At 34.7% G+C, this 13552-nt stretch overlaps 1 protein-coding gene across 1 annotated transcript in view; it reads right to left on the reverse strand.

Annotated features, from left to right (window-relative positions):
- Positions 1 to 826: 826 nt before the first annotated feature.
- Positions 827 to 13552, reverse strand: part of LOC145663718 (uncharacterized) — a 436440-nt gene continuing 423714 nt past the window's right edge. The window contains exons 4-5 of the mRNA XM_081729802.1: positions 6559 to 6708; positions 827 to 3644 (exon numbers count right to left, since the gene is read on the reverse strand). Coding sequence (XP_081585928.1) covers positions 3466 to 3644; positions 6559 to 6708 — 329 coding nt within the window. The 3' untranslated portion in view covers positions 827 to 3465. The remainder of the gene's footprint in view (positions 3645 to 6558; positions 6709 to 13552) is intronic.

Below are 13552 nucleotides of genomic sequence, written 5' to 3' on the forward strand. Positions count from 1 at the left end.
TTACTAGTCTTCACTGATCTGTGAGACATGCACAATGACGTATTAACTGTAAGGATCTTTCGTCTTTCATTAACCTTCTTTAAAAGACCTTAAAGATTTGCCTTAGTATCGCTTTCTGCCATTGTTAAAATTTTCAGAATTAGAAATAAAAAGCAATATTTGACGCCAAGATAAGTGAAAAATTGATCACTTGTTGAAGTCACATAGTTTTCTTTCATGTGATTTGTCCATCAATATGACGCAGCAACATTTTAGAGTAAAAGATCTGCACGTTATGGATTTAGTCCTATATATAGCATAGTTTCTTTTCTTATATATAGGTACTGAGTGTAGAAATATTTTTTTTAGGTATCGGAACTTTAGACATTTGTTGGAAGGCTTTTTTTTTTTTTTTTTTGTTCCTAAGAGAAGCTGATATTACTCATTATACTTCCAATAGGATTTGAATCTACGAACTATAGCGAAGAAGCCCATACTATGTAGTATGAAAAGAATTTTTGTCTAACGAAATGAAAGTTTATTTATTGGATTTGTACTGGATCCCATAAAAACAAAATTAGAATTATAAAAGGAATAAAATCAACGTTCGTATACATAGCTGCTTAGGTGCATATTATACATAGGTGCGCATTATACAAAATAAATACTTTAAGGTTGTAAAATTAGAATTACTTTCGAATGTACTTAAAGGGAAACAAATCCTTTCTTCCGATTGCTTATCTTCAAGATAAAAGGCCACTTTCAACGTGTACGATATATATATATATATATATATATATATATATATATATATATATATATATATATATATATATATATATATATATATATATATCTTCTTTTACAATCTACAATATTACCGTACACCGTCGTTCAAAAGAAAAATATTTCACCTTATATACTTCATCAAGCATTTACCTTCCTTTAAAATTTTCGATATTTTATGTATAGTAGATACGTTTAGTTCAACGTACCTAGATTACAAATTCTATGTAATATGAACATGAATATGTATATTTTAAAATATGAAATAACATTTACCTATTTATTTTTATTGAACATTTCTTCTATAAATAACGATCATTATTTTTGAAAGAGTGTATTTACGCACAATTTCAATGACTGACTAAACAATTCTACTGTCACAAAGATACTTTTGAAGTATTACTTAAAATATATACACTATAATTTAGATCATACATGTGTGTTGTGTTCGTACAACTTACATGTAATTAGAACTAAATAGACGTATAAAATACTGTGTTACCTCGACTTACGAATGTCTCGTATTGGAAGTACGTAATCATTCAAGTTACCAGTGAAATGCATTCATAAAAACATGTTACAACTCACGAGCAAATATTCGACTAGAGAGCAGAAAATATATTAAAAAAAAAAAAAAAAAACATAATGAAGTCATGCAACATTCAACAATATTCAACAAACAAATCGAAAATGAAAGCGTAGATATTTTTTTCCTTTTTCAAGGTGAGAAACTGCCTCTTTCACTTTCAGCATGTGTTATACTACGTACAGTTTAAGAACAGTGTGTAAACATTTTTATTGACAATGCGATGCCACAAAAAGTAGTTGCTTGTTTCTGTCACCGTGGTCACCTATACCCTGTAAGTTATGCCCCTCTACTACTATCTCTCATTAACAGATTTAACATTTTCCTCTCATATTTCAAAATGAAAGTGTTCAAAAACTTAGGGCTTTCTTTCTGTACATTGTTTCTGAATGTTGGAAGAACTGTTGTTAAAATCTCGTAAGAATTTACTCAAATTATTTGCACAATTTGAAGAACTATATACGCCTATAGATTAATGTTGTTATCATCTGTTATGTAAGTCTATATTGCATTATTTTTGTAGAAAATAACCTTAGTTTTATTTTTATCACTGACACAACTTCATGTTAAAATTGATTATTATCTTCTGCAGTTTTCTCTGAAGTATTCCAGAGTTTTAAATGATAAAATGACCGCATCATGAAATACATTTAACTGACGCAACCGAACAACTCAAATGCTTGGTTACTTGTGGTGATGATAAACAAAGAAAGTTTTCGAGTTACTACTCCTCAAAGTCACAATTGATCAAAGATATCTGTATTCATTAATCGTGTCATCAGAGTCTATTATCGTTTTATATAATTTCGACTTTATTAGTTTTTCGGCTTTTTAGTCAAAACGTTAAACGAAATGGTAATAAAATGTTCTCTTCGCCTAGCCCAATAATGATTGCTGCTAATAATATTAATATCAGAATTTTAAATGTCTGTTCTATTATTTTCTACGTAAACGATTGTCTCTTATATTAATCAATCGCAAGTATACTCACATAATAGGTGGGTGTATACTCCCTTTCTTCAACAGTAAACTAATAGTATCACATACAGAGAAGTATAGACTAGTAACTACAGACACAGAGTCGTCACTGCAACAGATTCTCTTTTATTTTTATTGTTTTCTAAGTGATCACATATTACAAGAATTTTTATGAGTAGTAGTGCAGTAAGTCTTGGTTACTCTGTATTTACTTGAGTAATCATGTATAATGCAATATAACTGTAATATGCTATCAAGAAGAAAAGTAATGGACCACCATAATAAAATGTTTGCCTTGGGTTCTTGCTCTGTCAAAACTGAATGTGCCATGACTTAACCACAAAACCTAATAGTTTTGAATTTTCTATTAAATATCCCTAAACATCACATTATGAGGTCGTATGCTAATGAATATAAAATGCTATAAATTCTGCTGTCACAATAATATACATTCATTACTACATAATGTTAATTTAAAAGTTTAAGAAGTGTATACATCTGATTTTTCTCAGTACATCATGTTTTTAAATAGTTTTTTACTTTTAAATAACTCTCTATTATATGTACATAATACTGGAATCTTTCTTATTGTATATATGAAAATTATTTGCAGTACTAACCTAACATTAAAATAAACCAAAGTATCTTATAGTTTAGGTTATGTTCCTGTTGAACAACACAAGTAACCAATGATATGTATCTCGTTTCACGAGACTAAGGAACTAATCACTAGCACTGAAAATTGTTGCTGATACGGTATCTATTGAGGCACATTTTATTTGAGATATGTTTTATGTAAATTAGCTAAAACTTATTAATACCTAGTGATTTTTCGTTCTAAAAAATGTACAAACGTGAATAAAATTATACAAATACGAGAAGGCTATGTTGTGAATAAGAATTGTCTACATAGTAATGTTAGTTACAGTGCATTGATTGATTTAACACTGTTTAAATTGTACGTAAGTACACTCTATTTTACTGATCCAGTCACTTATTTGTGCAGAGTTTTTCAATTTTTATTTTACAAAGAATATACTGTTATCATTCTAACTACTTCTCGAATTTTATGTTAGTGATTTTGCTCTCAATGCCATCTTATTTTATAGTTTCCTTTTCTTAAAAAAATACATTTTCTAAAATGAATCTACGTCAAATATATCCATGCTTCCTTCATATTGTCTTCTATAAGATGAATCATCGGGATGGCTGCAGCCTTTTGGTCGACATGTGATATGTGCATTCTTATCACATATGCATTCAAGACAAGTTCCTGTGTCCTGAGGGAGTGTTTGTCCGATTTTGTATTCTTTACCTAAAAAAGCAAGAAAAGGGAAATATAAATCAATGCAAAATATGTTTCAATACTCAAAGCTTGCATCAATCAGTATTTTCTGTGCTTTTAGCATTGTTTTGTTAACGGTGTTGAATACCTGTCATCTTTTTCTTGTTTAAATTTGTGTGGGAAGTTTTTTTTTTTTTTGTTTTCTTTCAAATGAACTGCAATATTAATGTTTAGATTCTACTGATTTCACCTTCAAATTTATTTAAATGTATTAACACGTGAAAGTGTTTGTTACATGTAATTTTAACATTTAGTACTCAAATTTGATTTAAGTAATACTAAATTTATGTACATGCAAATTTATTTTTTTAAAAAAAAAAGTGGCATTTAAATAGAGTTGAAAATGAAATCAGTATTAATCACATCATTAAACTTCCAGTTCATTTTAAAGAAAACCAAAAAAAATGAATTATCATGTGAATCAATGTGCTCAAAAGTAAAGATCGTTAATAATTTCGACGTCGAGTTGGGCGTCAAAAAAGGTAGAGTATATAACTACACTGACTGTAAATAATGATATAGGGAAGAGTTGTCTAGTTTGGATAATATATTTCTTGTATACACCAGAAATGAAACATTGAACTGAAAAAAATAGCGATTAAAGTAATAAGAAGCTCATTCTATCAGTATTTATAACATACATGATAATCAAAAGTTCCGCATTAACTTTATTATGTTACAGAGAACTAAAACTAATGCCATTGGGCTATTTAAAAATACTAGTCTCTCAAATTGGATCATATGTTTTCTTTTTCTTCGGATAAATAATTTCCAAAATCAAATGAAACATGTAGTCTACTGATATCAAGTGCAAATCAAGCTGAAATGGTAATGAAATGCACGCCAATAAATTGCAAAATTCATTTTCAGTCCTTTTTTCACATGTCTTCTTTAAGTCATCCTGGAGGTGAAAATAATAGCAAAACACATATCCAGTATGCTTTTGGCCAATGAGGATAATATAGTTCATTTCGTGATACTCATACAACGTCCAAAATTCATTATAAAACAACTGGTTTCAATGGGCTGGTCCAATGTAGGGAATACATAAAGATCCAACCTAAGCAACTGGTAGGTTGAGAGTGAAATATGTGTTTGTAAACTTAACATTATACTGCAATCTTTAAACACTCACATACTACAGTATATTGTAGCTAAAAGTGCACTTTACGTTAATATAAATTTAAATTTTGGTACTTGAATGTTACTGATGCATGCTCGTTTGGATGCAGTGACACAGCAAAATATATCATAGGTACCACATACTCTGTTCTCAGTTGTACTGCGTGCACATCATTAGAGATTGTTCTCGAAACATTCCTTTCCTCTTCTGTAGATTCAACTCTTATACTTCCAAAAACTCTGTTTTTTAAAAATATTAAGCGATCCAATCCACAAGCCGGTCCAAATTAAGCAACTCTCCCCTGCGGAGTTCCTGGTGTATATCCATATTTTTTTAAAAAAATTATATATACTGCATTTTCAGATATTGAGTTAAATGTTTAATTCATAATTTAGTTATTTCTTGATGATGAAATTTGTGCTTCTCGTATCACAGGAAAGTTATGAACTTGTCGACTTTGATCCTAACGTATAATTTTATTTACCTTCACTTCCCAGTTTATTTATCAATAACATCTAAAAAATGCTACATTTTAAATTGAAACCACTAACTTATAGATAGTTGTGTTTCTGTTTGTCTAATAGAACTGAACTAAAATTGATCCAATCGTTACTCAGATATTGATGTACGAAGTGTAGAGAGAGGTATACATTGTGTTAGTAGCTGTACACTACTGTTCTTTTCTATTTATTTAAAAATATATTAGTTCAGTACATCAGGGCTGCTCATCCATTTTTTGAAATACGTACACCGATCACCAGTTGAATTAGACACCTACCTAGTACCATGTAGAACCTCTTTTCGCTCTGATAACGGCGGTTACCCGCCGCGGCATGGACACCATAAGGCACCTGAGGTGTTGTTATAGCATTTCGATCCATATCTGCTGCAAAGTCTCCCCCAGAGCCCTCAGATTGGTCTGAAAAGGGTCCACAGACTGAAGGCGTCGTTCCATGGCATCTCAGATGTGCTCAATGGGATTCAGGTCTGGTGACCGTGATCGCCAGGGAAGTATTGCCAGATCAGAGGAGTACTCATCAAAGCAGTCTGCTGCCATCCAAGAGCGCTGGGCCAGCGCATTGTTCTGCTGAAAGATGAGGTCACTATCTGGATGTTGCAGCCGAGCAAATGAGAGGACATGGTCATCCAGAAGATCGCGGTAGCGTTCCCCTGTGAGGAACCGTGTCACACGTGTTAGGGGACCCATTTCAGCCCATGTAAACATGCCCCAGAATACCACCACCACTGGCCTGCACAGTTCTCTGCTGGCACGATGGATCCATTGCCTCGTGCAGTTGGCGACGCACCTGTATTCATCCATCGTCATGTACCAACGTGAAATGTAACTCTCTCTGTTTAGGCAAACTTTTTCCAGATTTCCACGATCCAGTGGCGGTGTTCCTTTGTCCATGCTAGACGTTGTTTCCTGTGTTGTGTGGTTAGAAGGGGTGCTCGTGTGGGCCGATGGCTTCTGTACCCCATAGCGAGTGGGTGGTTGGGTTAGGTCAGGCTATTTGTTAGCGTTTTGTTCTATGGTGGTCAACGTTAAAACGGACATAGCCGTTCTATAAGGCTTCTCCTTTAAACATAGATTTAAAAGGAAGGGTATGTCCGAGTACAGAGGACTATGGTAACCCTTATCATTTATAACGATATAATACATGAATTTATAATATTCCATATGAATGCTATATATTATGCATAAAATCTTACTCATATGACGAAATACCAATAAAAATAGCAATCTACAAGAGGCCTTACCCAATACAACACATGTAGTAGCTGGAGTAGCAGTTGGCCTAACAGTTCCTGGGGAAGACACATCTTCAGAGAGAGTATATTTTTCGCTCTTTAACGTTGAAGTCGTTTCCTCAGATGGCGAATCTTCTGTACCGTTTCTTGAATTGTTACCTGATAAATAAAATTGAAATATCTTTAAGAAACATAATCTTCATATTTACAAAAAATGCAACTGCTATTTTATGTTAAAGTAATTGACACAAAGATAGTATGGGGAACTAAGAAAATCTCGAGAAAATCCAGGAAAAACATGTTGTGTAAAGTAGTATAGGTTTAAACTGCAAATACAAAATAATAAATAAATAAAACATAAAATGCATTTCAACTCATCAAAATTATTGATTGTAGTAGTAGAAGTAGGTTTTTTTCTTCTTAAGAGAGACGTTTGAAACTTTTTAAAGTAATGGCTTATGCTGTTAGCTGGAAATTTACAAGCTGTGTGCTGTAACGAAGTTTGTTCAGGATTTAGCGAGTGAAAATTATTATGAAAGAAAGCAAATGCAATTGACATTAAAATCAATTGCTAACAAAACAGATTATTGACAGACAGATTATACATGCTTCGTGGAGGCAATAATTTCATTGTTTCAGTTCTTACTAGTTAGTGTTTTTTTTTTTTTTTTTTTTTTTCGATTGCTGTGACTATTTAATGTGATCACGGTTACCGATCCATGTGTCAGGAAACTGGACATCCAACTATTCACGGAGAATCAACCCATAATATGGAATGACATCGTCTTGAAGCATTGCGAAGAAATTGTTAGCTTCATTAATACTATCTTCTTCAGAAAGGACTTTGAAACCCTTTACGGTAAGAGTAACTACCTTATGCATCTTCCTTCCTTTTGTACAAGGTAGCTAGCTCTGAATGTGCAGTAATAAATGAAAAGATCCAACCAATTTCCTGAGATCTTCCCAAAATGACTTCAAATATTGTATAACTTCTTTTTTGGTAATTTCTTTTTGCAAAATTTCATGCTTGCTTCCATGCAGTTAGATGCTCTAGAGACATACTGGCGAATCCAGGAGAACGGCGGTGGGAACAACAATCTCCCAAAGCAGGCCCGTATCCACATGGGGTCTAGGGGGCTGGGCCCCCTAAATTTTTACTGGGCCCACAAATTTTTTACGGTATGTTTGCAAATGAACTATAATATGGTGATGAACAATAATATGATTAGATCGCCCCCCCCCCACATTTTTTTGGCTTGCTACGGGCCTGCTCCAAAGGCTACCTTTTAATAGGCATGTATATAATATTGCATTATTTTATTGCGATTTAATGTAAAACTCCGTATTTGAAGTTCACAATAGCCGTCAGGGAGCGAGTCACCCCCTCCAAGCAACTCCTCTGGATCCGCTAGTGTCTAGAGACGAAGCCTACATGTAGCCTATGTAGACACGGGTGATGTGGTGAGTGTACTATATCTATGAAAAGATAACTCATCAATATATTTTGTACTAATAACTCATCAATATAATTTGTACTAATTATCTAAGAGTAAGTGACCAGAAATTCTATTTTTTTAGTCCAAGTCAAGTCCAAATCCAATACCATGTAACGTACGCAATAACATTACTATTAATATATATAGTAATGGTTCCCAAAGTGGGGTCTGTTTCATTATAGAAACAATTCAAGAGATCTCAGTATCTATTTCTGCATTCAGGCCCGGACTGACCCAGGTGGCTAGGCGGCGATTGCCGCCCAGACAGGGGCCAAATGAAAATTTTAGTAAAGAGAGAGGGCCAGAAGGAGGAGAAAAAATTTAAAAAAACGTGTACGATAACTAATATTCTTGTGAAGAGTCACGACGGCAATCTGCATACATCAAGCTCTTTGAGCGTTTCATCAAAATTTTGTTGCGACTCACGTCCTCTCAAAATACGAATGGACCATGCCAGATTGAGAATCATGTCGGTGCAATAGAGGTCTGCACGGGCTCGGCCAGCCCACGGGCCGGTCTCAGGCCTACAAAGCATATGTCACTTCGGGTCCGGGCCGGGTTCGGACAGTAAATTTCAAATATACAACCATATTTCTCGGACCTTTTCAGGCCTAACTTTGTAAATGTATTGTTGGACCGTTCTTTCTGGTGAATTTTAAAATCACAACTGCAAAATTAAACCACAAATTCTTGTAAATAAAAATACAATTTTGCGTTAATTATTAAGTTTCTGTAATTCGGACTTATTTCGAGCTCATTGAATTATCACACGAGCCCGGGCCGGGCTCGGGCATAAATGCTAAAATATATAACGGACTAGGGTCGGGTCTCTCATTATAAATTCACGAGTCGGGCCGAGCCCGGGCTAAAAATTCCGACTTGTGCAGACCTCTATGGTGCAAGCAAAAACAATAGTGAAATCCAACATGCTTCCTATTGCGTAATATAAAAGCGTGCCGAAAGTATAGGGGTCTGACAAAACAATTCTTGATAGCTTAGTTTCTTGGCCTAGGAAAAATAACAATTTGAAACCCAATAGAAAGAGATCTGAGATCATTTTAATGATTTATGATATCACAGCGTCGCGCCGTCTCCTCTGTAACAAGATCCCGTGCTTTTGGCATTGTTGAGTCACTCATGAGTAGTCAGCGGATTTTTATGCACTTAAAATTTATGAAATATGCAAGCAACTATGCTGTTAAATGTGTAAAAATATGCACTTAATATGCACTAACAGTACAATAAAAGAGAACACTTTGAAACATATATCGAAGATGTGACAGAAGTTTTGTAAGTGAAATACTGTACACCTACTTTTGGGCCACTCTATATAATATGGAAAGTGTACTTTACGTTTCAGAATCTTCTCTTATATTTGCAGTGTATATATTCTAAAATTTTTTAAGCATACACAGATGAGATTGAAATGAACATAGTGATATAAGAACACAATTTCTAGCTTTCCTTCACAATTGTATTTTATGTACAGAAAGTAAGTTTTCCTTTCTAAGGATTTAATCCTTCCTGCAATTAGCCCTACAGTATATCTCGAGATGTTTCTCTACATTTTCCGGTGTCAGTTTGTGACATTTGTAGCCAGAAAATAATCTGTCAACGTTAACAGATGTTACCGGACAAAATTTATAGAAAGGAGCAAGATTATAGAGGTTGTTCAGCCTACGCTTGGCCGATTTCGTTCTTTCCCCCTCCCGGGCAGAATGCACTCACCCGACCTGGCTCGTGGCGTCCTGCAGTGTTGTGCAGTGGCTGTCTGGGAACGGAGTTGTTTTTCCGCGCGGACGACAATAACGCACAAAACAGGACCATTGTTGTGACTGTTGTGTTAAATTTGTTTCCAAGTGTGTGGGTTTCCGCTCTGTGACCAAAATGCCACCCAAACTAAGCCAGTTTTGGGAAGGCTATGATGCGGCTCTTTATGACGCCCACTTTAGTGGTTCTGTCATTAGAAAACAGTGCAAGAAGAATGGTTGCAACATCAGTTTAAGTGGAATACAAAATGTTATTAAAAAGTACAAGGGCAACGAACCTCCACCATTTGGATCACAACGAAGTTGCCTAGGAAGCGGGAATGCACCAAGACCACCTCCACCATGCAGAGGAAACTTCGCAAAATGGCAATGCAAGAAAATCCGCCAACACAAAGGTGTATGGCTAATCGTCTTGACTGTCTTTGAGGACTGTGAGCCGGACGTTACACCATCAACTCAAGCTGGAAAAAGTCATGAAAGCTCGCGGCCATCTTCTTACGGATGCACACCAAAAGGAACGAAAGTGTATTGTCCGGAAACTGTACGAACGGCATCTGGCAAAACAAAGGTGGATGTACGTCGTAACGCTCGATGAAGCATGGATTTACCTTTCCTACTGCGGCAAACCGAAAGCTATCATGTACCGAGAGAAAGGTGCCAAGAACTTCAGAAGGTGGGTCCGTGTCTGTAAAGAATCCTTCCCAAAAGTGTTCATGGTCGTTACTGGCTACTGTTAGCGAGGTAAACTGAAGATTCATAGGGTGGCGAAGAACCGCAAAATAAATTTGCAGTAGTTTCAGGAGCAGATCATGCGGCCGATCAACGAGCATGAGATTCCAACAATGTACGGAAATGACGCCAATCTGGCGCGCATTCACATGGACAAGGCCTCATCACATACCTCACGATCGTCCCTCGCATTCTACAGGGAGATGGAATATGCAAGTGATATACAGGTGATACCTTTCAATGAGGTACTACCATGAGCAAAATAAATGACGTGTCTCTTTATTTTGAAGTTTTTTGAAAATATCTCCGTTTTCTTTACATGTTCGAAATTTCGGAAGGTTTCCCCAGCAGGACAGGTTAATAACAAACCCGTTTTTAATATTTGTGTTAGATATTAGCTTAAAATAAAGAAATTAGAAGCAAAAAACATTAAATCGACAGAAATCTCGAGAATTACCAACTCTGCTAAAGTGGGAAATTTTCAAGAACACGAGGGAATTCTGCATTTCAACACGAAGCAGCGACATCTATGTCATTGAGAGAAATGTGGATTAAATCTACTAACTAAACTTTTAACGAATATTTCTAGTATGTCTTATTATATGCATTATCTGCAAACTCCAAATATATGAATATATGCTAAGTATTAACATAAAGATAGAGCAAATAGTGGAAATTATCTATGGAAAAGGACGAATTGGTAGGACGATCGTAATGAAATATCGTCTTTACCGGAACAGGCTCAGTTCACGTAAGAAGCAAATAGCTCAGTTAGTTAAAGCAATGAGTCTGTATGCTGAAGTTAGCGGGTTCGATCCCATTGAAATGCCGTTGTCATTTTTATCACTACACTACGGTTATTTTATTTATTTTTTATGTGGGAAAGAATCAAATTGTAACGTATGTGTAAAACTCATGACGATACCAAAAAAAAAAAAAGAAAAAATGCCGTTGTCGCACTTGCATTAGCGTCCCTAATTTTGTTTGCAAACAGTTTCGTAATTATTTCCCCTGTGCTCACTGCTCACCATATGCTCGCTGGCGCATAACGAATGTTTCCCAGTAAATGTTAATTCTAATTTGGAGAATTTTATAAAGTTTCACAATATTTCTCACTAGATAGTCTTCTATCTACGTGTTTGGATATTTTGATAACAGATGTCCCTATTAAATGTTTAATTTTCCCTTGTTTAATTACGGAAAAGTTTTACAATGTATTTGTATTGAATTGAAATTGTTTTGAATTTACTACATAAGGTAAGTAGACCCAAGGAGGAGAACTCAAGTAATTGATATTCTACGTAAAAGCAACCTATTGTAGAATGATGATGCTTCTTACCTTCAGCACATAATCTTTACGTTAGAGAGTCAGAGAGAGAAAAATCCTGTTTTTTCTCCTCTATGACCACCCATCTTAAACCTCTACATATCATTGTTCGTCTCACAAAATTTCGGTGCTCCAAAAACATTCAAATAATAATAATAATAATAATAATAATAATAATAATCCTGAATATGCCATCCTTACATAATGTAAGGATATCTTAGTTTCCTAGTTTAAATCTGAAATATCTTAGTTTAAAATGCTTTCTTTAGTACTTATTTGAGCAACCATGTAGGAGGGGGTACGACTTTTTATTTTGCTCCTCTCATTTCAGTACCCTTCCAACAGAAAGTAATTTTTGATAAGCAGGACAGACAAAATGAATAAGAAATATATTTACAGCATCCTCTCCCCTTTCATGACTGGAATATCACGTAATATTTTTTATTCTACGAAAGATGACCCTTTGCGGTTAGGGGTAGGTAACTAAAAAAATGCCTAATATATAGCGCCCCTTGATTGTAATATTACCGCTTCTTTATTTGTACGAGGGAGCCCCTACACAATCAAGGGTGACAAAAAGAATAGGAAGAGTGTCTATTGATTCCAGTGGTGGATCCAGCACGAACTCCTGGGGGAGGGGAGGGGAAGTGAAACATTCTTTTGATGATGTGAAGCTGTCACAAATTACCACTTAACTAAACTAAACAATAGTGGGGGAACCGAAACCCAGTCAGTTTAAATTGATGTAAAAGTTTAATTTTTGGCTTCATATTAAAGTTTTGGTTTCAAATGAGAATTTCAGTCCAAGTGGTAAATGATCAAATCTCGTGGGGCTCTTCAGTGTAGGCTAATACGGCCCCCTTATGAGAAAAGGCAAAATTATTAACATGTTTATAACTTTCGAATTTTTCGTCTATTTTAAAGAAATATTTTGCTTCGTATTAAAGTGTTGGTTCCAAATGACAAATTCAGTCCGAGTGGACAATGATCAAATCTCCGGGGGGGGGGCTCTTCAGTATAGGGGGCTACGGATCCCTTATGGGAAAAGGCAAAAATATGAAAATGCTTATAACTTCCGAATTTTCCGTCTATTTTAAAGAAATTATTGGCTTCATATTAAAGTCTTGGCTTCAAATGACAATTTCAGTCCGTGTGGACAATGATCAAATCTCGGAGGGCTCTTCGGTGTAGGGGTTTCGGCTTTTTTATGGGACAAGAATCACGTAGTTGATATTGCAAAATTGTTTTATATATATGAGTGGAAACTTGCACCATTTGGTTAATTTTACCTCTTATGTTTTGCAGATTCATATTCTAAGCAATAGTTACTCCGCAGAGCTAAAAGAAGGCACTTACAAGTTTCATTAAAATGAAATGTCTTTTATGAGAGGAACGAACAGGCACCCAAACGTTGGTTGAGTCGTACGGTTGAAACTCGTTAAGCTCACTTCAATTATTATTATTATTATTATTATTATTATTATTATTATTATTATTATTATTATTATTATTATTATTATTATTATTATTATTATTATTATTATTATTAAAGCTTTTTGCTCCTAATTTAGTTATTTTACTTTATTATTTAACGAATATATTGAAAATTGTCAGAGAGACGTATGCAGTAATTTATTTCGGGAGGGGTCCGACTTCAATATTAGGATAAATTATAATAAAAT

This window comes from Thermobia domestica, chromosome 11 (genome assembly GCF_964235325.1).
Source record: "Thermobia domestica chromosome 11, izTheDome1.hap1.1, whole genome shotgun sequence".
NCBI classification, from domain to species: Eukaryota; Metazoa; Arthropoda; class Insecta; order Zygentoma; family Lepismatidae; genus Thermobia; species Thermobia domestica.